At 44.9% G+C, this 26,607-nt stretch overlaps 1 protein-coding gene and 1 long non-coding RNA gene across 2 annotated transcripts; both read right to left on the bottom strand.

The window, feature by feature from the left end:
• Positions 1–540: 540 nt before the first annotated feature.
• On the bottom strand, positions 541–20,865 carry PPTC7 (protein phosphatase targeting COQ7). The gene is made up of 6 exons (XM_062504120.1): positions 20,438–20,865; positions 11,245–11,424; positions 8,312–8,510; positions 6,072–6,195; positions 4,368–4,497; positions 541–3,030 (listed from the first exon to the last, which is right to left on the bottom strand). Exons 1-6 carry the CDS (start codon positions 20,637–20,639, stop codon positions 2,972–2,974), a joined length of 894 nt encoding a protein of 297 aa, XP_062360104.1. The 5' UTR covers positions 20,640–20,865; the 3' UTR covers positions 541–2,971.
• A 149-nt stretch (positions 20,866–21,014) lies between these two features.
• On the bottom strand, positions 21,015–26,410 carry LOC134050792 (uncharacterized). Its single transcript, XR_009933738.1, has 5 exons — positions 25,803–26,410; positions 25,562–25,719; positions 25,077–25,161; positions 24,347–24,794; positions 21,015–23,169 (listed from the first exon to the last, which is right to left on the bottom strand). It is a non-coding gene; the product is annotated as an uncharacterized LOC134050792 (long non-coding RNA).
• Between the last annotated feature and the right edge of the window lie 197 nt (positions 26,411–26,607).

Below are 26,607 nucleotides of genomic sequence, written 5' to 3' on the forward strand. Positions count from 1 at the left end.
CCTGGTCCCAAATCTGGTTTTTGGTTTGGTTTTGTTTTCAGCCTGAAAAAGGACTTTTAGGACTGTATGTTGTAGCTCTCCCAAAGATAGCCAGGAAAGTAGCAAGGAACCACAGAGCTTTTCCAATTCACACATCTTAGCCTTATTCCACCCCAATCTCTACGGCCGCTGCTGCAGCAATCCCAGGTTCCTGGGGGACAAAATTCCTCCTGTTCCTCCAGATCCCTGCTCCCAACCCAGCAGCTCCCAAAACAAACCACAACCCTCTGCAGCAGCTCCAAGCCAGCCCATGCTCTGCTCTCTTCCAGGTCAGGGAACACCTTTCTTGTACCTTCCTCTCGTGGCCATTCCCACTAACCTAAACCCATAGCAAGTGTTACTGCTTCATGCATTGCTGGGAATTATTTTTGATAGGATGGGCCCTGTCATTTCCTTCTCCAAAGATCAGTTGTGCGCAGACAGCGTTAAGTTCATAGGAAAAAAATCAGGTTTGATATGTTCAGAGTGCACGTCTTAAAAAAAACCCAAAACAATCAAGCATGTGATAAAAATATCAATTCTTTATAATACAGTATTGCTTTATAAACAGATGGAAAAGCTAAAAGCTTTACTGGTCTTTGGTGTGCCCGGTGAGGGAAAAACTCATGATTTGTAAATCAAAACCCAAATTTGTTCTTTATTTAAGAAAAAAAAAACAAACAAAAAAAACCAGCTCATGGTGTGATATGAGGCAAACGGCTTTGTGGATACAGACAGGGAGCACGCCCGGCCCCGGGGGGAGCAGGAATTCGGGAATTCCAGACCCTCTGACCCACACACGTCCCCATGGAAAGGTCTGGAAAGCCGGGAAGGGGAAGAGGGAGGGCTGGGGACTGTGCTGAGAGCAGAGAACAACCCGGAGCCACGGGGGCGTCACCTGAAGGGAAGGGCAAAGGGAAAGAAGAATTGATCAAACCTGCTCTAATCCAGAAGCGTGTGAGTAAATACTGGATAAATGTAAAGACACCCAGAGTCGGGAGAGAAAGGCCCCTCCCAAACAAGAAACAAAGCCCTGTTCTGCATGTGAATACATTCCTCCAAGACAGCCAGAGACAGCTTGTTCAGGTTAAAAACAACAAGGACTGACAGGTTGTGCAAAGTTCTCCACCACTCACTGTTCGTGTGTCACAAAACTAATTAATTTTTCTTCATTAATATAATCCTCCCCATACCCTCACCAAAATCCTATTTTGGTCAAGTTAGGGTAGTTAAGGCATTTTGACGAGTAATTACAAGGTGATTTAAAGTAGATATCTAACATTATGCCAATTGAGGAATAGCAGATAAATTACTGAAGAGCTCCCAAATTAATCACTTATTATAAATGAAATGCCTGTTACAAGCATGATGCACTGAAATATAGTAAAATGACATGTACATGGTACATGTTAAATGACCTTAAATAAAAGCTTGACATAGTTACGCAAATATACAGTACAAGTCCACAAAAATTCTTTAAACAAGTTGAGGTAACCTCAAACTTAAACAGTTTTAATACAATAAACCAGGTAGTAAAAATCTCCTCTTGAGAGCAGGTAAGATTCCTTACTGACCAAGTTTAACTGCACTCACCTAAACAGCAACATTACCCGACTTTTTATATATATAAAAACATGGCTTTAATTTATTTCTACATACTTCTCTACCAGCAAAAAAGTTAATGAAAAACTGACCCAAAATATATATATCTTTACAGCTCTCAGCTTTCATATGAGCATCAGGAAAGGAAAAGGAAAGCTGACTGGAAAAGGGGGGGACAAACGTGAGCTACTGTTATTGAAAAGGAAATGTCATATTGCAAAGTGGCTGTTAGATAACTGTAAACATCATTAAGGATCATTGAAACCCCTAAACTTTAGTTAAAATGAAATGTAAGCTTTGCTGATTATTCATTAAGTTTCCATTTTCGTACTCGCTGCCGCCGCCGCAGCAGAAGCGAAGAGGTGCCTGCTTGAGTCAGAAAGGATCAACTGGGCTTAAACTGGTGCAGCATATTGTGTTCTACAAGCAAGAGTGGCAATTATTAACACAAATTATGTTTTGTATCAACAACAGAATTATCTACCCAAAGTGAAGACGCTCGGAGTTGAGGATGAGCTGTTCTGTGCAACCTCCCACCGTAGCATTTACCATCATCCCACACTGAGATGGGTTCAAACACTGAAAGACCTCAACTGTGGCCAGCTCGGCTGTTTGAGACTGAGCTAGAATTTTTGTTTTTAAAAAAAATAATAATCCACAGCCAATACATCCAGAACCAGGCCCATTATGGACGAATGATCTGCAGAACTTTTTAAGATCACAGTTAAGCACCTGAAATCACAAAACACATTTGCATCCATATAGCTTGAACTAGGTTTGTTTGAAATCTCGTACTAGAAAAGGCTCCTAAGGCTGACACCATGGATGGCAAGAGCAGAATGTTTACAGCAGTTATCAATCTCCTGAAAACCGGAGCTCAGAAACACGAAACCTCGGCTATCACTGGAACAAGACTATGCTTTATGGAACTGGGTCTGTAACACACCCTCAACAACAGCGAACGTTCCTAGGAAATAGAAGAATATGCCCTCGTGCAGAGGTGTTACCTACTGATCTAGTCTGAAAGGTGATCAACCAACTCTACTCCTCGCAAGTCACATCTCCAACGCAGCAACGCTGTGGGATGGATCCTCCCCTGTTCCGGACAAGGACTAAGCTCTCAAAGACAAGCTCCAAGCCTTGAGCTTCTCCATCTCTGGCTGGCAGAGCAAGACCAGTGGACTACGAGTGGTTCTTAGCAAGGGCCTCAGCCGTGTCTCGGGCCAGGCTCCGGGCTCAGGGCCGGCTGCCCGGAGCAGCTGGCAAGGAAGGAAGGAAGGAAGGAACAATCCTGATCCTGCCAGCAGGAAACCGGCCGGGGCAGCCGGGGAGCTCGGACAGCGCCAGCACCTCAGTCTGTGTACTCGGCTACGATGGAAAGAAGGACGGTGATGTCGTCTGGCTTCCCCCCTGCAAGGGAAGCAAAAACCCTTTTATTGCATCAAATCACAGTGGGCTGTTTGCTGATGATCTGTGACATTCCCCATGGAAAGCTCTGTTTAAACTGGTTTAAGTGTTCAAAACCTGGTTTGAGCAGACACAAACTCTGCCTCCCCCGCCTCCTTTCCAAACCGAGGGGCGCACTGACACTTAACACAGGACAAAACCGCTCTCCTTTTAAGCTCCAGTGAGATCAAACTATGAAAAGGAGGTCAGAACCTTGAACACTGCTGGTAGCTGGCAGAGCACAAAGCCTGTTTTCAGCAGACTCTTTAATAAATGCACAAAACACCTGACACTGCTTTGTCACATGTAAACTGCCATGACACCAGATCTCCTCAGGAATTTCCACTGTAAATCGAACACCTCTTTAGCATCTTCTCCAGCGCTGTATTATCTCAGGTCTTCCTAAAAGCTACTTAATGTTTTTAATAGTTATTTTTCAATCCTCAACAGAGCAACACACTCAAATCCTGGAGAAATGGCCCAGGAGAGAGGTTTTGTTACATGGGAAGGCAAACCAATCCCTTGGGACTCTGGAGATCTGCAGCTTCATTACTGAGTGATCTTGGAGCAACACAGAGTCCAAGTGTGACAGCTGCTACCTGAGGAAAGGGGCTTAAGGTTCTTGCAGGAAATCCTGCCCTTCTGATACAGAGATGAAAACATCTTTACTGGCAGAATTTTATTTATTTATTTTAAAGTAAAATATTGTTAGAAGAAAGGTGTTTGCTCGGGCTCTGAGGTCTGCCAGGTGTTTTGTCAACATCTTTCTAAAGCACAGAAGTAGTACCAACAGAGAGATCAGTAAAGGGATACAGTGATACAAGAGTTTCAAATTTCAACCAAAAAAACAATCCCAAATCTACGGAAGAGTGGGCAAGAACCTCAGCTGAAAAACAACAGGAAGAAGAGACCTTAAAAAAAAACCCCAAAAAACCCTACCCTCACACACCACCACCCACACACCCAAATCCAAGCAACAAGTCCAGTACAGGAGTACTGGAGAACTTGTCTCAGGCAGGACTCCTGGGGCAGGAATGCACAGATCAGATTAAAAATAAAACAATCAGGGCCCTGTGTTCTCCATGCTCCAGCTGCTTCCCCACAGGAGGCTCCCGCTCTGCGGGGCCAGGGATGCTCTGTGCAGGCCCTGAGGACTTTGCCAAATCCCACACGAGCTTGGTGCTCTCCTGCCAACCACATTTCCTACTGTTCTGTTTTCCTACAGGATTTTGGAACAACAGAACTTCACTTTGCTTAAGATCTCTTCAAGACAGCAGCAGTGGAGGAGGAGAAGCTCTTACCTCTGACATTCAATCCGTTGTCACAGGCGAACTGTGCAAAGGGTGACATGTATGTGGGGTCATAGGCCAGCTCGTGGGCTTGCTCAGCAATGCTCCGTGCAGTCTGCTGGATGCTCTCGTAGTTGGAGTTCTAAGTTCATGAGGAAAGAAGTTTATTCTTATTCAGAGGCCTACAGAAGCTTTTGTGCTGATCCGTGTCAGGTTTGGAGATCCCTCACTGCAAACAGAGCCCTCCCCATTCTTTAGGCTTCGTACATTGGGTTACAGCTGTGGATCTTCACAAAGGATGGCCAGGCCTCAAATCCCCACCAGCAGCTTAAGATTTGGGTTTGGAGGACTTCCAGAATTTGGAAACTTAGAAGAACAATACTCAAAAGCAGACTAAACCATGTCACCTGAAGGGAACAAGGCATTTGGCAGCTGTCCCTGCAGGGCAGCCTGCAAGCACCTTCTCTCCCTCCCTCCAAGCAGGATCTGAAGAAGAATTTGTTTTATCTTGAGTGCAAGTCTTGCACCTCTGGCTCTCTCACCCCAACTGACAAGAGCACCCTTGGGGAGAAGGGGCATTCTAAAGTCAGATGAGAAAAATGCACTGAGAGCACACACACCTTCTCCAGGCTGAGTTTTAAGGACATTTTTTCCCATTTCAGTAATTCTGCTGCTCTCCTCCCAGGCTTTCCTCACTCGAGCCAACATGACAGACAACCACTGCTCTTTTTGTCTCTAACCATTTTTAAATGCCTTGTCATTTCAAGAGCCTTCCCTACAGGTTTGGGAATTAGCAGGCATTTATGTGATTAACTTTTGGCTGAACCTCTTGGGGAACTCCAATGCCTTTCCCAAACACGCCAAAAGGTGGAGCTCAGCTTTCTTCCACAAGGGAATTCCAGCTCCAGCGGCCAGCCAGGACACGGTGCACAGACAAGGGTGTGAGGTGGCTGCAGCCCCAGTGACACATTAGTGACCTGGACAAGAGGAGGCCAAATTCTCTTAAAACCACACTGTAATTCTCTTATTTGCATTTCACAGCAGAATAATTTCCTCAAGGAGTTTATACATATTGATATCTCCTTAAGTGTATTTTCCTTTCTGTAAGTAAATAGCCTGAAGCTAAATGTTCTCAGCCAACTTATGATATTTTAATGTATTGTTACTATTTAAAAAGAACATTTGTGGTCACTAATGTGGAAAACTTGACATGGTTTTTTTCTTTTTAAGGAACACTGAAGATTTTCAAGCACGTGCAACCCACAGTTCAGAGAGTCCATACTATGCCAGAATTGCTGGTTAGAGAAGCTGAAAGTTATTTTAAGTGTAAGCTCACCCTCAAGTAACCCAGGAGAGGCTTCTCTATTTTTCTGTGCATCATCTCCAACCTGCACATGCAGTGTGTGGCCAAAGGCAGCACCTGATACCTTCTCCTTCCCTCCCTCACCAGTTACTGACATGAGCAGCTGCCACTTGGGAAATTTATGCCCAAGCTGCTGCTTCTGGAGTCAGCCTGGATGCAGATCCAAGAGAAAGCCCTCTGGGGTCAATGTCCCTTGCACTGCTCCCATGGGGTTATTATCTGAAAAACCTTTAGCACTTTGTGGTGGGGCTTTTATACAAAACACAAAAGGTTTTGGTTATTAGAAGTAAAGGTAGTAACTATAAAGGTTTAGCCAGTACAAAAGATGTGAGTTTGAGGACACACACACTCACCTTCAGCTTTTTCAACTCCTGCAGGATCATGTAGTCAGGCATGTTGTCAAACAGTCCATCAGTGGCAGTCAGGATGATGTCCCCAAGCTGGACATCGAAGGACGTGCTGTCAGCAGCCTCGGGGCTGGGGATGGACAGAGGTTGTAGGGCTCCAGCCCTCACAAAAACACCAAACAACCTCCAACAGCATACCCACAGCTTCTGCACTTCACTGCTCTTTGGGGAAAGGAATAATCCCTCACTGCAGAGCTTTAGCACCAGGGTGGGCTGTCGGGAAAGCCCCACCACAGATCCTGTGACTGCAAACAGGTCCTGCTCCAGCTCCCACACCCAGGATTTGCAGTTAAAATTCCCACATGAACAATCCTGCAAGCTAATCTGCTTCAGGAGTGTGTCTCCATGGAAACCAGGAAGCAGAATGGCAGCTCAGGGCTTCCTTCTGCTCATCTTGAAGATGTAAGAGGGTGATAGTTGAAAGAACAATTCATAACAGGCCTGGCCCAAACACTTCAGGATTCTGAATCACTTTCTAATTTAATGGAATATGAAACATGCCTGGAAATCACTACCAGGAGACCAGAGTCTGCTGGAATGCTCGTGTCTAACACATTACACAACACCAGGAAAACACCCAGTTGGGGCACAAATATTGCTGCAAAATCTGACTCTCAGAAGCAAGATAACAACAAACCTTTCATTTTTAAAGGCTCTTCAGGGGTCTGTAAAAAGGAGAGATCGCTGCATCCCAGGCCACTGGGCTCTGCCAGAACACAGAGGAGCTGCTTTGCTCAACTGCTGTGTAGCTTCAGGAAGGGTGATGGAGTTAAGATTGCCTGCCTATGCCCATATATAGCCAAATTCATCACTGAACTGGGACAACAAATAAAAAAGGACAGGAGAAGCGTTTCGACAAGGAGCCTGAGTACTAATTAACGTCAGGAACAGTGCAGGAACCAGCCAGAAAAGCTGTAATCATGATTCAGAGCTGAAGTGTGGGAGCACATTTATCTTGTGCTTTCCTTATTACTGGATGACTCAGATTACTTGGCTTCCCTGACTTCCACTGGACATTATCAATTATCCTTCTGCTTTTGTTTTTATGGTCTTCCTACAGATGACAGAGAATCTCAGAAAAATTAAACATTTTTTACAGCTCTGGAATTTCAAGGGATCATTTAATTTTAGTCTAACAAAGAGCTTGGATTACTGAAGGGCTCTAATTTCAGAGTCCTACCCTGGCTTCCTCTTAGCAGTTGCAGGATGAAGAAATAAAACCACACACAAGAATGGTCAGGAGTTTCAACAGCTCAACCAACACTTCCAAAAAAGAGCTATTTTGGATTGAAGTCTCAACCTTTACTGCACCAGCCCTGATACTGCATTTAGGTTGGAAAAGACTCAAGCTCATTGAGTCCAAAACTTTAGCTGGCTACTGCATTCCCTTTATTCCAGAGCCACTCTCTGAAGATCCTGTTACCAACTCCTTATATTCAGATGAGGGATATCACTTTAAAGAGTGAGACATCTTGAAAGCTGCATTTTAACACATATTTGAAAGCTGTTTATTTTTGAGTTTTTTTCGTATTTCTGATGAGACTTCATAAAGTCAGGATGGCTCAGCCTGACATTCCTAAGGGAAGACACAAGAACAAGCCTGCCTTTGAAACAACTCATTTCTGTGAACAGATTGTCCTTTCCTCATACTCTCATTCCCAGCTTGGTGTTCTGCCAAACAGGTTTTTTTGCTGGTTTTGGTCAAATACAATATGCTGCTGGAAACAGCAAGCTGGAAACACAAGTTACAGTCACATGTCCCTCTGCTTTATTCTTCAAGCATTTGCAACCTCAGTGCCAAGATATCCAAATTAGCTACTCCAAACAGTCCCAAGGGAGCAAAGGCAAGGACTGGAACCAAAGCTCTGCTGAGAAGCCCAGCCACTTGTGCACACACCAGCTGGAGTGGGTGACATCTTCCCATGCATCAGAACAAGCCCATGGCTATGGGAATCTGCCACCATGAACAGCCCCACTAAATTCAGACTGTGCAACAGGTACAAAGTTAAGTACAAGGTGAGAAATGCTCACGGCACCCGAAGAGGGAGGGTGGCAGGTGCAGGACCTGACTGGATACGTGTTTATATCCTGTGTGGTACAGAAGAGCCCCACAGCAGCAAAACCACAACTCTTTGGCAGCTGGTGACACTCACAGATTAAAAATTAATGCTCCTCCTCCCTCTTACCTGTCACTTAAGACAACTCCTTCTGCTTCTGGTGGAGCTATTGATAGTTGGAAGGGAGTGTTGAAGTAATGCTGCTGCTCGTCGGATCGATGGACGACTTCTCCACCTCTGACTACCAAAAATCCAGAATCTCCCAAGTTTGCTGTATGTAAACGATGACTTGATCTGTCCAGGACTACTATACAAGCTGTGCTGCTCCCTGCAAACACAGTGACTGCAGTCAGCCTTACACAAACTGCTTGTTCTCTCACTGACCTGAGCAACAGTTCAATTATTACAACATTCAGCAAAGCTTAAAAATAAGGAGAAATGCAAATACTTGACAACGCCAGAATTAATATAAAATAAAACCAGCAAAATGCTAGAAAATCTTTGCAATACAAACTATGATTTTTGTGTAGAATTCACTCTTCCTGCTTTGATTTCGGTAAACACATTATGCTGACAAATACCTGTTTTGTTTAGCTTTATTTACAGTTTTCCATCCCAACATATGTCAGCACATTCTGCTATAGGACCGCATTTACAGAACTCACATAAAATACTGAAATTCCAAAATCATGGAGATAATAGAATTCTAGTAGCATCCATACAATGCTAGGAGCTCTCCACACAGTTTCACTCATCAGCTGTAAATAAACTACATCAAGTAAAGAACTTTGCAATTAAATATTAGGTCCTGCTGCATTTCTCTTCTCAGAACATGAAATGCTTTTCCTCCCAGCCTGGCTCTGCAGAGCTTGCTTCAAGTTTAAAAAATAATAATCCTGTCACGTGTTCAAGACACCAAGAAGTTGGTGTCACAGCAACTTTAACTTCTTTTATTAAACACCAAGTTTAAGAAAAAAAATGTTTCAGTGACAAATACTATTCCAAATTGAAGTAATAGCAGAAACATTATGTCAACTGTGCTTGGAACTATCCCAGCCATGCTTGAGGGCACTGAGGAATTCTCCATTCATGCACTGGGAAGTAGCCACCAACTGTGCTAGGTTGCAAGTCACAGAAATGCTGCATTGCAAAGAAACCCAAAGTCCTTCACAGCAATCACTCAATTCTGCAAACAGGACAGGACAGCCACCAAAACACCTTTCAATCCCCAAGAGGGGGAAACACAGCTATGGCACTTCTGTCCCTATCACCAGCTTGTGAACTGTCTTCACCTTCTACCCTCATGTTCTTCCAGCAGGATTTTCCAAGCCCAGCTCCATTCTGGACAGAACATAAGCTTGCAGTGAGCAAAGCTTAGGATCAGGCTTGCTAGTGCAGAAGTCCAGCTGGCTCCAGGCATTGCCTGTTCCAGACAGTTCCCTTTCTAATACAGAGAGCTCCCTGCAATGCACTTGCCCTGAATCTGTTCTCTAGTGAACACACAGGATCTTCTCCATCCTTAATGAATGTTAAGTGAAAGCAGTATCTCTGGAAAAATAATCTGATTTTGTATGTGACAAGTGTCCAAAACCGTGCTGCAACACAAGAGCGATTAAATAATTGGCACAGTTTCCTCCCATTTCAGTTTTATTTTGTATTACTTGCTGACTTCAATCCTGATGAACCAAGTATCAGGCTTAAAACACAACAGCAAGGAGAAGTTACTGCCTAATGAATAATCCTTAATGAAGTCTTCTCCTGTCCCTTTATTTTAAATAAACTCTAAATGCTTATTGCTGTGCTAATTCCAGGGTTTTATTCCTCCTTCTAAAAATACTGTTCTCAGCTAAAGGAGAAACACTAAGGATCATTAGTTTCAAATTCTAACTCTATTAGCAGAGTGTAACCAGGAGGCCATGTGTGGAATGCAGATCTTGTGACTCAGCACACGCTGCTTTTCAGCACTGCAAAGGTCAAGCCTAGCCAAGCTGCTCCAGTCTCCAAAGGCACAGGGAGAGCTCTGCCAGTGCCCCACTTTGGAGCTCACTCACAGCTACACCTGCCTTGCACAAATAAGCACCATTCAACACACCAAATCTTAATGTCATTACTGACCACTGCTATTTTGGTGACACTTAAGGTCACTCCTGAAGTTCCAACCTATTCTTTGGGTGTATAATGTGAGAACATCTGCTCCCAGCTCAGCAGACAAGTTAAATATAGCTCACACAGCACTGCTCTGGCAGAGGAGATAAGGTCAGGTGAGCTGCGTGCATTTTGTGCAGGGCAAATATTTTCTTGGTGCAGAAGAGGTCTCATGGCCTTTAGAGAAGTGGCCCCTTGGCAGAGCTGTCAGCTGAGACCAAGCATGGCCTCTCTGTGTGCTCCCAGTCCCCAGGCAGCTGAATGCCCTGTGTCCCATCAAGGCTGACACAGAATATGTGAAGCATCTACTTCAGCTGGCTTTCAGAAAGGTCTGTAATGAATCCCCCCACAAAGATTTATACAAATAACGCTACCAGAGATTGTATGATATGAACTACTCAAGTCAACCAGCTGCGGTTTCAGTCCACTGGACATAAAAGGCAACAGGAGCAGAGTAAGGCCAGGAATGAGCAGAACTACATCCAATTATCCTCAGAAAATATTTCTCCTTGCATAACTGAAGCAGAAAGCCACAACCAGTACCATGAAGAGTTTTCAGCAGAGAACAGTTATTTATACATATAAAAAACAGAGTGAGCACATGTGCACAGCATGTTCCCCTGCAGAACTCTTTCTGCAAAGTCTGGTAAATTCACCCTTCCCACAGAAAGCCTTTTATTTTATATATAAATACACACACATCAACACACTCCCTGCAACACTAAATTAATTAAAACAGCTTTAGAAAAAAATAAGGATGCCACCAAGGCAACTGCATTTTAATGTTTTTAGTTAATTAAGAGAATAAACTGGCCTGCAAATTTGCTGCAGACAATGACAAGAGATTCAGCCATCCTTCAGTAAGCCCATGCGTAACACACAAGCCAGACTGAAGTGACATCTTTTTGGTGTCTTACCAAGCAAAGGTACTTTGTTCTGCAGCAGCTCACAATAGCCTGCAGTGAGAATTCCAACAGGATTGCTTGGAACAAACCGTCCTTCTTTCACCAAACGTTCACACGTGCGCATGAGAGTCCCTGAGAACTGAGAAGGGTCAACCCCGTAGTCTCTCCAGCCACCAACACCATCTGCCACCCCTGCAAGGAAACACAAAACCACAGTTACCTCAACACAAATGGTTTTCAAAACAAGGGGTTTAATTATTTATGTCACTTATGATATTTAGTAAGTAAAATGTAGGACACGGCACCTGCACGGAAAACATTTTTGATTAACAAATACATTTCTGAGTATTTTTATGGTAATTTCTGATATCAGCTCCTGGACGAATCTCCAAATATCATCTGAATTGCTGAAAGGAGGGTAGGAGTCTAATGCTGAGAATGAAGAGGCTGACTCCACTAGAGAACAAATAATGGGATGTTTGGGGGCAAGGTGGGGATTCAAGCCCATTAATCTCTCATCAATCCATTATAATGGAAGAGGTTTCATTAATTTTAGAAGTGAAGGTCAACATTTTAACTAGTATAGAAATGACACAGAAACTCTTCCTGCTATTCAGCAGCACATTTTTTTCTCAGACTAATCTCCTCATATGAAGGACAATGGTTTCTATTTGGTGTTCTCAATTTCTGTAGAAAATAAATCTCCATTTTACAAGTATTTTCCAAAACCCATGTAACTAACACAATGCTGGGGCCTACCTCTTTCAAGGAGAGTTTGCTGCTTACATCTACAGCCAAGAGAATGAAAACTGACTATGACCCAGAGAATTTTCAGTTATTCAAAATAACCTGGATATCAGAAAATTAGACCAATTCTGCCAAAGCTTGGGAGGCTTCTAAGCAACAGGAAAAACAGTGACTGTGGTCATGGAAAGGGGGTGATCAGAGGGAGGTGAGCAGCAGACACATTTTCTGCTGGTCATTCAATTCAAGAGCTTTGAACTTCTTCCAATTGCCTAAATGATAAAAGCAAAACACTGCTGAAGGTATTATTTGAGATTAGAATGCTACTATGTGTAAATTTTTCCCAAAATCTTTTTGATCCTCAGCATGGGACAAACCATTTCAAGCAGAGATTTCCAAAACACAGTAAACCTGAAATATGTTCATGATAAAAGCACAGAAAGTGAATTTCAGTGCTCAGATTGTGCTGAAGGACAGCCTCCTCAGGAAAAAAAAACCAAAAAACTATTATCAAAGGCTTGAAAATGTGAGTGAGAGGATAAAAGTCAATTTCCTCATGTCCAAATGCCCTTCAGATGGGACATGGTCTGAAACTGAGACGGAAGGTTTAGAGCCGACCTCGGTGTGAACTATAATCTGACAGGAGGTTATCACCAGATTCTGAACAGCCTAGCAACATTAATCAGATTTCTCCCTAAAATAGTGCACAACCTTTTAGACACCTGCTTTGTCCCTCTGTTTTCTCAGAAGAATGAAGATCCTTGCATTCACCTCTTTGAGCAGGCCCTAAGAAGAAGCTCATGTAAAAGTACTGGGCATTCTCAGAAATTACTTTTCTAGATTCTTCAAGAACAGATAAATCCTCTTCCTACACGTCTCACAACCTTAGGTTAATACTGGATTAACCATTTGCTTTCTGCTGCCACACAGACAAGTCTAGAAGAAGAGATCATAAAGGAAAGGTTCCAGATTTGGAACTTGAAATCGAAACTCAGATCCAGGTAGGTTAAACAATGGTACTTTATGTGAAATTACCAGATAAACATTTTCTTTTTCTTTTCCTTTAAAATGAACATAGTCCAGACGTATTTCTGCACTGCTTCACTGACAACAGGGTTAATGCAATGAAAAGATGTTTGCCAAATGCTGCCCAAAGCTCTTGGCTCCCAAGGCAGTTACAAAGAAAGCTCAGCAGAAGTTACAGAGTTCCCTCAAGCCATCCAGAAAATCCTTTCACATCAGTGCTGGGAAACACTGAAACACAGACACTGCAGCTTTAGCACAGAGCACCAGAAAACCACCACAGCAAGCACCTGAGAAGGTCAATTAGCCAAACCTCTTCAATATTTAAAGGAAAAATGAGTACACCATCTGACTTTCTTTGTTCATTTCTTACTCCAGGCAGGAAATGTGAATCATGGCAGCACCCTTTATACTTTATCCTGAGCCATGCACTGCCTTTGTCTGCCTGCCTTCCTGACAGCCATACACAGCTTTAAACACAGTGCCTTCCAAAGCAATCACCCTCTAGACATCCCCCAGCAGCTCCTCTGGCTTTGCTTGGTACCACACCTGAGAGGACAGACAGACAGACTGACCCCACAGCACCAGGACAGCTCCACTGGCTCCCTTCAGTGACACCTCCACAACCCCCCAGCAGCTACCAACTCTATTTATTGGCCTTGCCCCAAATGGAAAAGGTGGGGGTGCATAAAGGTTTTGGGGCCAAGACCAAGCCCATCATCCTGTCCTACCTTCAATATGGCTTTAAAATAAACCCAGTATCTTTACCTTCTGCAGTCTCTGTAAACTGAACAGTTTCACGAGGGAAAGGAATATGTGATTTTGAAATAGTTTGAATAAATTGCTGCTGAAATAGATGGAATGCAAATGAGAATAAAATTTAAGTAAACTTTGTGTTATTTTATATACAGCAAACAAGGAGCAAAACTCTTTCAAACTGCAGATGCAACAAAAACTAAAAACTCAGCTTTGATTAATACCAGCTTTTCCCTCTGGCATCAAAAGAAAATTCAAAGGTGTTGCTATTGGCAGGATCACTCCCAAGGAATAATGCCAAGCTCTACTTATATATAATACCTTTGCTTTCATGTAAGAAAAAATTAAGGTATATATTCAAAATAATTACCTTTTCAACAAATCTGAGGTTTTCCTCTGAGCCATAAACCAATGTGTTCCAGTATTAACCGTGTTATAAATTAGGAATCACAGGACATTTAAGACAAACTGCATGGCTGAAAACTGCTGAAATTGGACTGTACACAAACCTTGGGGTTTTTTTCATTCATGCCATTTAGTAAGTGAGAAAATTTCATAGAAATATTTCTGTGGCTATTCCCTGTTCAAATCCATGCAGAAATTGCACAAACATCCACGTGACAGTGCAATGCCTACAGCCAGATGAAACACCACTGTAAATAAAGCAATTGAAAATTTCACAATAAATTACTTCCAAAGAATAAATACTCCTCAAGTATTTAACTGTATTACAGAGATCTTTCAGAATCTCAGAGTTAACCTTCCACTACATTGCCTTGTGCTAGAAAATACAGAAACATGCCTGCCAGATAAAATACTTGCTACATGCGTCAATCCAAAAATGACTTTTTCCAGCTCCTCAAAGATTCGGAATACCAAAATCTCTCTCAGAGAAACACCTGTCAGGAAGTTACAAGACAAAGCACAAATGACTGATGCTGCAGCACTGAAACTAAGCCAGGGAAGATGCTAGCAGTGAAACCTGATTTCAAAATGCTAAAAGCACCTGGGATAAGATACCAGCTGAAATGCAAATGTGAAGTTGTTTTGCCTGCCCAGCACATGAGTTCCCTGCAGAAGCCCAGGGAAAACCAGCCAGTGCTGAAAGCAGAAATATCTGCTTCCCACCACTCACCTGTGTGAGTGAGATCCAGGTGTTCTGCCTGGCTCACAGCAAATATAAACTAAACAGCCTGAAAGGTCATAACAAAGCCCTGATACCGATCAAACCCTGTTTAATATAAATAATGTTATGAGGGGCAGTGTTGGTTAGCTGGCAAATTAACCTGCCCACGGTCAGAGTCCAAAAGTACCACCCTGTCCCAAAAATCTCTTGAGAGCTGGATATTTGGAAATACTGCATCAGCCAAGAATAAAAATCACACAGAGAAGCACCAGGCAGGCACAAGTGTGTCAGCAGGAGCTACTTTTACATGCAACCACAATTAACTTTCTAAGGCACTCAGCACATCCTACTGAACTTTCAATTTCTTGAGATCCTTACCTGAAATAGCAATGAATCACTGCTAAAAGAGCATCAAAAGGATATATTTATAACTGAACTTCGCATCAAATACAGAGACGAAAATGGTTAAAAAAGTGCAGTGAGTTGTACCACACAAGTTTGAAATATAGCACCTAGTATTTGTCAACATCAGAACTGAGATAAAATGATAAGATTTCTTGTTTTATCAGTGGTGGGATAAATCACACACCCAGACAGGTTCTCCATATAAAGCAAGTGCAATGCTCAAAGCCAGCACTGACCCTCAGCAGCTTCCCTGGATCTGTTAGAGCCAAAGGGTGTCTATCCATCCCTCAAGGTTTTGACAGAGAAATAACCCAGTTAAACACAAATCCCTAAGGGCAGGTTGTGTGTGACTGCTAACAAGTTACAGAAGGAAAGGTTACTTATTCACAATGTTACAGTAAAACTTAAACTACCCTTGCATGAAACAGAAAGGTTCTGGAAGAGTAACTGGGTGACAACAGAGAGCGAAAAGCAAAGGCAAAGTGAGCAATGATCTTGAGGAACAAACTCAAGGAGAAACACAGAACTGCAAACATTAAATTGTGCACCTGCTCCCAGAAGAAAGCAACAGTTCCTTTTATCTATTTTCCACCCCTGCTACAGTACACTTGTTCCTGAAGCAGATTTTTACCAGGTAGATTTCCTCCTTATTTTAAAATCACTCGGTGCATTTGGGGAGCTCCAGGAGAACACTAAACTATAAATTATTTCTGTAGGCTTTATAAAAAGCTCCCTAGTTAAAACTACCTAATTTCTCAAGGTGTTCAGTGACTGGAACTACTGAGGAAGGACAGGTACTGGAGGCAGACACTGAAATAAATCCCTGCCAGCCTGACCCATCTCAGGCTCCATACTCACAGCATGGATGAACCAGAGCAAAGAGCAGGAGATTTTTCCAACACTTCCCATGGCATAGGTATGATTAACCCTCACCTCCTGCACTGTGCTCAGCTTTGCTTATTTCCTCCCTCTGATTTCTGACAGAACCTGCTCTTTTCTTCAGGCAAGATCTGTGTACGAGCGGAAGACTGGCAGCCATCACCAAGCATCTCAGCATTTACAAGTAAAACTAGTGCTCAGCTGGAAATTCTGACCTGAATACTTGTGTGCAATGTCCTCGCAGAAACTGTGGGAAAGAAGAATAACCAGATAAAAGTTTCATTCTCAGAGGTTACATTCAATGTAACCACTGCTGCCCCACTGCAGCTCTGCTGACAAGAAAGTCTGTGCCTGTTAATGGGGTGGTTCTCAGTCTGCAGTTTCCCTACAAATGCCAGCACTGATGCTCCCTCGTAAAACAGAACATTTCCTGTGACCTGTCCCAAACTTAGACTCTGTGCAGCCCTGCAGATCTCTGACTGCTGCCTCCCAGGCACCTGAGCTCTCACACACAGTAGGTGAAAGGTGATTCCGAGGGAGGAGGGCGATTCTCGGCTCCTTTAGTGTGATAAGTTGTGATAAGGCAGCAATCTCTTTAATAGGTATGATACCAAATAAACCACTTAACATAATCCTCTACAACCTTCAGGCTTCCAAGGAAGGATCCCTCCCTCCTCTACAGCTGCCACAACCTTGACATTTCATCTACAAATCCTTTTAGGTGCTGAAGTTTACTTTTCCTGATGACAGTGACACTAGCAATATTCCCGGGCTTTGTCACTCTGCAGTTTTACCTACCTCCTGTGCAGGCTGCTGACAAAATTTTCAAACCAAGTGCAGTTCCTTTCACTTTAGAGTTGCTGCCCTGCAGCCCCCAGACGTTCCCCTCCCCCAAGAAACTACAAATCAACATTTGCAGCAAATAGAACAATTGTCAAATTTTAACTCCGCAGTGAACAAAGAGCTTCCTGCTGCCAGACAGTTTTTCCCTACTTCTGGGGGACAGAAATAGTTTGGAAGAGTCAAGTCACACTGGCTACACCCAAACTTGTACCCAGCACAGACATTGTATAAGTGATGCTGTCACGGGATGCGCATTGGCTGCTGCAATGTTTCAATAATGAGTCACACAACAGCTTGGAAAATCCATAAAAAACGAGCAAAGAAATCAGGAGCCTGATAAGGTCAGAATAAGCAAGAAAAGGCAGATTCCAAAATTAAGGAAAAAGCTATCACCAGCATGTGACACCTCAAAATTGCTAGAGGTGAAAACCTTGGCTTTAATGATTACTTTTGGTAAAATAGTGAAATGGCTATAAAACTGTTTAAGTTAATTTAAAAAAATCTGGCTTGTGCCCCATGTAGTAAAAATCCTGCTTGCACGCTAATGAGAAAAAAACAGAAGTGTCAGAATTCTGGTTTTCAACTTTGAAAAAAAAAAACAGTATTTCTGTCCTCAAAAGTTCCAAAGGCATCAGACATGAAGCAGTACAGAATGTCTCCCAAATCTCAGTGAGAGATTTCAATACTCTGAGGATCTGAACACCTAAGACACTGGCAGTGAAAGAACAGAAAAGTACATCGTGGTACAAGCAGCAGAAAAAGGAAACACAGGCCTGAATTGCAAAGCTCTAGAGATTAACATTAGCAGCAAAGCCATTTCCTTTCCTTAGGGTGATCCCTAAGGAAAAACTCCTGAGCTTCTTGTTTCTCCCTGTGCTCAGAATGGGAAGAAAACATGCAAAATTGACAGGTATGTTCCAGATAAAAGCAAAAATGAGAGACAAAACCCTCAAGGATTCAAGTACACCAGTACCAGGCCTTATCAAGCCTTGAACAATTCTGGGAGGACTGGAAATAACCTGAATCTTCTTCAGGTTTCTGCTGATCTTACTGTGAAAGGATAAAGCTCAGACTAGAAGACACTGCTAAACATTCAGCCTTTGAACTATACAGCACACATACAACAAAAGAAGTGTTTAGCATTTCGATTCTGCTGTAAACACGCTGCCAAGTCAACTCTTGTTTGACCTAAGAAAATGAATCCCCAAGCACTCATGCCTAACTGCTGGGAGTAGTTCTTTCACTGCTCCACCACACCCAACCCATCCCACACGGGCAGCCTTTCCATAATACATAATACACTGGTTCTAGAGAACACTGGCACAGAGGAATTTTACATTAATTATCTGGCCTGCCTTTGTCACTGATGACTACTCACTCCAAGTGATTTACACGAAATTTACTGTGTCAACTGTTCACTGTGGCTCAAACCATGTGAGCCTCTTCCTTAAATGTCAAAAAATTAAGTTTGAAATGCAACAGTGCAGCTCAGACAGTTTTATTGAGGTGCAGAGTTAGGTACTGAGGTAGCACAAAATTTATGGAGGTCTTAAAAAAAATCATTAAGAAACCTCAGATTTGTGATGGGAGTAAGAGGAATTGAGGGCAGGAAAACACTGGTGGTGCTGAAACTGTCACTGCAGCAGTGCAAAAGTGCTGGCTGAGAGACTAAAGAGATGGTCCCAGTAGCAGAAACTGGGAGAAAACTATGTGAACCCAAGAGCTACAGATGAAGAAGAAAAAGCATCAAGTTGAAACATCAAAACCCACCTGAACATTCCTGCTTTTGCAGAAAGTACAGAGATTTTGGGTTTTCAGTACGCATATTAAAAAAAGAAATAAGGAAGTGACATAAAAATAGCTTTACCAGGGGAAAAATCCCAAAAGCAAACAAACCAACAGGTTTTCTATTTAAATTATTTGCTTCTGGGTACTTAAGGCATCTTGGGTCTGACGCCCTCTTTGCTGTTTGATCCTTAAGAGGAGCTACAATTCTGTTTGTTTCCAAGTTGCCACAAAAATTAATGCAAAGACCAACTTAGAAATGCAACTCTCTGTTGAATCCAGCAGGAACACAAGACAAACTGTAGGTCCACATACAGCAATTACCAAATATGGCCAAACCCCCCTAAACATCATCCACAGAGGCTAAATCTGTCCCTTCCCCACACAGAGTGTCCACTTCAAAAATACAGGAGATCCTGCATTTCTCTTAAGGGCAAACACCAATTGCTCAGTTATTTATCAGTGCTGGCCTAGAATGAACTTTAAAGGCAGCCAGGGTTAGTCACATGCTAAAGGAAGGGTGTCCAACAGCTAATTCTAATGCCAAAATATTTATCTGGAAGAGGCACCACAGAGAAGATGCAGAGTGCCTAAAATGCACCCACCAACCTTCCACATCTTGCAAGCTGTGGCATCGCTCTTACAGTAACAGCTCCCTTGAGAATAAGCAGCAATAACTGTTACCTAGCACCAACTTGCAGCTTCCTGAGGAAAACGTCTGGGCTCTGTTAAATGGCAACCAAGTTACAATGACAGCGCCAAACTGAAGAACCATCAACCAATTCCACAGCATGAGACAGCACAGTGCAACTCCACCAGTTTAAAACAAAGAAATGCAACAAAACAAAACAAATAAAAAACCCCAAAGAAACAGCAGATGGGGCAGGGAGGAGGAAGCTTTTCTTTTTAAGTGTCAAAGTTTTGGTGAAAATTTGCTTCTGGGTAGTTACACCACAGCTAACCTGTGCAGAGTGTCAGTCAGCCAAATTCAACCTTGAGGTACAGAGGAGAAAGGTCAGAGCACTGTCAAAAGCAATGCTGCCCATAATCTGAAGATTCAGTTGATTATCCCTAATTATTCACTACTTCTAAACTTTGAGCTCTTAAGATTAATTTCACCCGTGATTCTAAACCAGAGAGCACAATCAGGCCAGAACAAACAACGAAACTGAAGTTTGACATTTGATTCCAGTCTCAATGTCACTCTGCCTTTCACTTGACAAGGACATTGCACGCGTTAAAATCAGGAAGTGCCTGTTCAAGTGATCTTGTCCGTTTAAATGCAATGCATGCACACAGGGCTCAGTTAGATTTTAGAGAAAGAAAGTGAAACGCACTGGGAGCTGCTTCTCTGAGTTTTGGAGCCACCAGGCCTTACGGGCACCCACAGGAGAAACGCCCAGGCTGGGTCAGGACACCCGGCACACACAACCCCCCATGCCAAGGGCGGGCAGAGCTGCAACAAAGAGCACGAGAGCTTCTCAGGAAGCTAAAAAAGCGAACTCAAGGTGACACTGGCAGGCAGAACCAGCTCCTTTGTCTAAGACTGGGGGTTGAGCCGCTCGCCATGTGCAGCTCCGAGAAGGAGGGGGGAGGTCACACCGCGAGGCCGAGACCACCTCATTCCCCGGCCCGGCCACTTACCCAGTACATCAGCGGTGCGGTGCCGCGCCACGAAACAGGCGTCATCCCCGTAGCACATGCCTTTCTTGAGGATGCCCTTGCGGAAATCTTTGCCGAAGCCACAGCTGGCCGTCACCAGGCTGTAGTCGCGGGAGTCTGTCTGCGAGAGGCCGCCCAGGACCGCCCGCGCCACCAGCCTGCCGTAGGAGAGCACCGAGAACATGGCGTGGGGCGCCCAGCAGCCGAGCGCCAGGAACGCGGGGAGCCACCGGCGCAGCCGCCTCCTGCCCGCCGAGCGCCCGCCGCAGGGCGCCAGCCTTCCTTCCCCTGCCCGCCGGCCCGCGCCGCCGCCGCTCCGAGCCCTGCGCTCCGCGGACCCGCGTCCCTCCGGCTGCGGCTGCGGTTCACCCGCCCTCGCTGCCCCTCACGGCCGGGCTCACCGGCAGCGCCCCCGCCTTCCTCGCCACCCCCCCCCCCCCGCCCCCCGAGGGGGGCTGATGCCAGCTCCCCGCCGCCCGCGGAGCTCTCGGAGCTCCCTCCGGGCTCGCTCCTCGCCGCCCGCGCCTCTCGGTCAGAGCCGCCCGCGCCGCCCCCGCGCCCCTCCGCCCGCCGCTGCCGCCATCTTCGCCGCGCGTGCTGAGGTGAGGTGAGGGCCCCGGCGCTGGGCGGGGCGCCAGCTCGGCCCCGCCTCCTCCCCGCCTCCCGGCGCGCACGCGCACCGGCGGCGCGCAGCCGCCCCTCATTGGCTCCCCGCCCTGCCTCATTTGCATGTTGCGGGACAATAACAGCGGGCGTTTCCCGGCAGCCCCCGCGGCGCCGAGCGGGGTCCGCGCCCCCGCCCCGCCTCTCCCCCGCAATTAACGCAATTAACGCAATTAACGTTCGGGCACCGGGCACAGCGCGGCTGCGCCTAACCCACATACTTGCCCTCCACGCCCCGCGTGTCTCGCGTGCTCCGAATAACTCGCGGGGACTCGCTGGCCGCCGGTGCTTCGTGCCTGCTGAGGACGGTTATGTGAGTCACGCCGCGCAAAAATGTGTTTTTTTTTTTTTTTTTCTCAAGGATGACTCGCCCTGTTCTCCCCGGCTCGGTGCGGCCGGGGACGGAGCCAGCTCACCGCCCCCCGTGAGAGGCTTCTCTGCGAATCCATAGTTAATCCATTTTGGTTAAGGAAGGTGAAATGCCAAACAAAAAGCCTCACGAGAAGGGTGTGTTGTGCGGTCGTCATTCAACCCCCATAAAAAACACTTTAATTGTAGCTGAGAGTGACACGAAGCTCTCAGCTGGACAACTTCCACAGCAACAACTTAAAAGGCATCGGTGCTGTAGAGACCCACAATATTCAAAAAGACCCAATTCCTCATTTTCTGCAGCTCGGTTTTTCCGTGCTGCTCGTGGGTGTACAAAAAATGGCTTTGTCCCCTTGGAAGTTCCCAGCAGGTTGCTCTGCAAATTCATTTAATTCCTCCGGGTACACGCACAAGAGGCTGCTGCCGCCTACATAACCCGAGACACAAGTAAATAACAAACAATAGAGGTGTAAATACAGCAGAGGGAGGTGTGAAACCTGCGCTCCCCAGCTGCCTGCAGTGAAAGGAAGAGCTCTGTGCCACAAACCAAGGACAGAAATGCTGCTGCAGCACCCTCGTTATCACACGGGAGGCGTTTTGTTCCCTGTGTACCTTGACAGAGACAATATTGCCCCCGTTACACTGCTAAAGCCTTAAGCAATGCGTGAGAATGATCCAGCTAAAGCTGACATTTTATCCAAGCTTATTTAAAAATTAATCCTCGTGTCAGAACAGGGAGAAGGAGAATGAACACGAGGAGCAGCCCAGGCCCAGAGTGGTGGATTAGGGAATGGCTGCACAGCTGAATGTGCCCATGTGCTGGAGATAAGGGAGTGCTGCTGCCAGGGCCTGGCAGGGTGTGAGAGCAGACAAACAAGGTAGCTGATCTCCGTGCCTCACGCCCTCCTTTATCAGCAAAGGGAAGCACATATTTGCAGAAGTTCCCCCACAGAATCATTCTTTCCCTTCCCTGAGCCTCGTTCTTCCTCCTCCCTGACCAGGTCCTGTCTAGTTCAAGTCCAGCCTGGCCTAACCCCTTGTTCTGTGCTGCTGCCTGCAGTGCCCTGAGGCAGCTCAGGTTGGTGCAAGGTGACCTGTCCTGCATTACCTGGCTGTGCTGCTCAGTCTGTGATCCTCCCCAGCTAAAGCTGAGTTCTCCATGCCTCAATGCCGAGTTTTCCAGGGCTGGAAGGGTTCTCTCTGTGCCACTTTACCCAGCAGCTATGGCTCAAATGCTGAGGAACATCGTGAGCTCAGGGCTGACGAACTCATTTGGCAGAGCATGACTCCGTGCTTCCCTAAGTGCTCCCAAGCCAAGGCACACCGTGAGCTCTTCATACTCCTCCATCCTTGAAAGTCTTTAACACAGCCTCCCCAGGGAAGTGGTGGTCACAGTCCCTTGAAGTGGTCAAAAAATGAGTAGATGTAGCACTTTGTGACACAGTTTACTGGGCATGGGAGTATTCAGTCGAAGGTTGGCTTGATCTTGGAAGTCTTTTCCAATCTTAAGGATCCCATGAGTCTATCCCAGGTCACCCACCCAAGTCTGTCCAGACAGCCAGACGACCTCATAATTTACATGCCCATTAGTAACCTTTGATGAACTCTGTCATTCTTGCACAAGGACGCTGTGCCCAGATGAAAAACTGCTCCTGGTTTTCATTCAGAGGATCTCTGGGTTCCTGTGAGACAAAAACCCAACTATTTTTCATAAAATGCTTCACAGCTGGTTTTCCCCACTGTTCAGTGTCAGTCTGGATAGTTCTCCCTGTAAATGCCTCCCAGCCCATGCCCTGCTGCCTTACTCAGTGTTATTCTTGTACCCTGAGAGTCGATATCCTGCCAAGTGATATTTGTTTAAAATTCCCCAATGCACAAATTTGGCACAAAAACTGGAGCAAAGGGCATCCCCCTGGTTACTGCAGAGTGGGTGGAATCTTCCCACCTCAAAGTCCAAGATCTATTTGCATCAGCTCACTTAAGCTGCAAAAACAGAATGAACTCTTCCTGCTAGGCTTGCTCAGACCAATAAATGCACTGGGGAGTGCAAAGCAGAAGTGCTGCACAAAGTCATCAGCTGCTGAAGGCACAAGCAGGTTTCCAGCTTGTTTTAAAACTGATTCACTCATAGCTGACGTCAATCCTCCCTCCCAAGTATCTTAGCCTTGAGATTGGAGTGTGATAAATACTACCTGTAATGCCATCTGCTGTACAGACTGCCCTGGCTCCTCACTATTTATTTAAGGGCTAATCTTAAATGCAGTTTATTCCAGCCTGATTTGACTTCGTTTGGACTCTAAATCCAAATGCCTGTCCACTTGGACTTTTAAAGTGATCTGTCATAGGGCAAACCCTGAAAAGATGAAGTTCAAGACAGCACAGCTGGATTAAAAAGAAAACTAATGTGAGAAGGACCATATGAGACTTCCCACATGAGGAGTCAAGAGAAGAGGCAGAGTCAGAAGATCACCAACAGCAATGACAGAATGGCTTGGAAGGGACCTCAAAGATAATCTAATTCCACCCCTGCCATGGGACACCTTCCACTATCCCAGGTTGCTCCAACTTGGTCTTGGACACTTCCAGGGATGGGGCAGTCACAGATTCTATAATGGTTAAATTATATCAGATTCTTGCTGCTTAAACCATAATTGAAACAGTAATAGTGTAAATCCCTGAACATGTTTTTTAATGAACAGGAATCTATTGCACCTCAGATTGCTTGAATTTTCATTTTATAGGACCTCCCACATAAGGATCACAGTGCTCTTTTTAATTATTAATTAACTCATGTTGACAGGATAAATTAAAAACTCTCTGATGGAGAACAAGCATTATATATTGATGTCCTGATCTTACCCTACACACTTGGATTTGCTCTTAAGAACCCATTCCAGAAGTCAAGTATCAGGGTGGGTTTTTTGTTGGGGGGTGTTTTCAGATGTTTTTCTTAAATGTGGGTTTTGTCTTGCCTTTCTCTGCATGACAAAGGTGGGGTTTTTCCCTATTACAGCAAGTATTGGAAATGGGTTTAGGTGAACTGTTGCTGTAAGTGAAGTCCTAAAAAAAAAAAAAAAAAAAAAAGGTCATGAGAAAAACAGATTAATTCCATCCTACTTTGCTTTTGAACAGTTGCCCACTTCTATTCCATTTCAATGGTAGATGCAGTAAGAATTAATACCTCTTTATTCATCCAACTCCTGCCCACATTCATCCAGGATGCAATCTGTGCTTTCAGATTTCAGCAAGGTTTGGTTTTCATCTTGGAGTCTGGTCCCCTGTGCACCATCAGCTTTGCCAAGCAATTCTGGATGCAAGAAGAATGTATTAAATTCTGTTTTCCCCTGTGTAATGTCACCAGTCCTTTTTTACTGATTTTAAAGTCATCAGAAACATGTAAACTAACAAGTAGGGGTGTTTTAGTATTAATTATCTCGTGACACTGCAGTGGAACAAGAACACAGATCACAACCAGTGATGATAAATAAACCAAGCACCACCCTCCCTCCAAGCCTGCAAAATAATTTCCAAGTTTCCAGCTCTGCAGGACCTGTAGGGCGGAGAAACATCTCCATCCTTGTTAACTGACCATGCTTCATCCAGAGGGAGGTTGTATCTCAGCCACGTGTTCCAGCTGTCCTTCCTGCAGGATTGCCTCTCTTTTTGTTCCTTTGCTGTGGGACAGTGAAAGAGATGGAGTTGTATAGATTCCCAGGATGTCCTCCAAACACAGGCCCATATTCTCTTCAGTGGCTGCAGCCAGTCCTGGCACAGCCTCAGAAGAAAAAAAAAAATAAAAGTCCTTCGGTGCCATTTTTACGGGTCCTTTTCAAAATGGAAGTGTGTGAAGTCACTCTTTAATCTTGATTTAAAAAATAACAAACCCAACATCAGCAAAAGGGACAGCAAAGAAACAAAGAGACTGAAAACACCAGCTCTTCATCCCCATGGAAGAAGGTAAACACTGAGATTTTGGGGTTACATTTCACAAGGCAGGCAGGTTGGAGGTTATTTCTGGTGAGGTTATTTTGGGGTGTAAGATCTGAGGTAGAGTGGAGTACACCAGCTTCTCACCTTTGTGTCACCATGTCCTTGGAGGAAGGAGGCCCTTCCATGGGCAAGGATGACTCCAGGATTTTGCTGTTTCAAACTCATCCTGTGCCAACTCTTAGATAAAATCAAACAGCCTTGGTGGCCTCTGTCTTGTGTGACTCACTGCTGTGATGTGGACACTGCAAAGGAGGGGTACTCTGGAATTATTCCCATTTTCAATGCATGGAGCTGGAATTTTAGAGCTTTTTAGAGCTTTTGTTACCTTTCCTTCAAGGTGAGAGTAATGAACCTGGTCAAGTTAAAAAAATAAATTAAAAACAGATCAAAGGATTATGGAATTTTTAAGGCTGAAAAAGATCTAAGGAACCCTAAGGAAAGACGATTATTTAGTCACTCTCTAGCCCATTTTTTTCTAAATTAGTACAAAAATAGAATAATTTAGGCTGAAAAAGACCTCAAATATAACTGTGCACATGAAAAGATTACTAGTAAGATTACTCAATATGTTCACTGAGGACCTACAGCATCTTTAAAAGGAGAAACTTTAACATTTTAAAAATGACTTTAAGGAAAGATTACTAAAAAAAAAGTTACACAAGTACGTGAAATATAGTATTTTATATCTCGCAAAGGGCCATTTCCTATTATTTATTATTCTTTTAGGTGTGGCCTTCCAAGAGCTTTTTCCCAAACCACCTACGTGGGTTACACTTGGATCACTACACCTGAAACCTTTCCCCTGGCTCTGAGGGGGCACCAACCCCTCACCACCGCCGGGCTGCGCTGCTCCTGAGGGCGCTGGGTGGCACAAGCGGCCTCTTGGCACCACCACGACGGCCATATCCATCCAAAACCCTGCGCGTGGCCTCTCCCCGAGGCTCCCCGCGATGAGGGAACCCTAGGGCGGCCGAACGAGCCACAGATGCTCGGGACAAATCCCCGACCCTCACCCGCCATGTTCCCGGGGCGCGCCCCTTCCCCTCCGCCCAAGTCTCGCGAGAGCGCGAATCGCCCTTCCCGTGATGCCCCGCGCGCCCTGGCAACGCGCCGTTGCTAAGGGCGGCCGC

This window comes from Cinclus cinclus, chromosome 17 (assembly GCF_963662255.1).
Source record: "Cinclus cinclus chromosome 17, bCinCin1.1, whole genome shotgun sequence".
In the NCBI taxonomy this organism is placed as follows: Eukaryota; Metazoa; Chordata; class Aves; order Passeriformes; family Cinclidae; genus Cinclus; species Cinclus cinclus.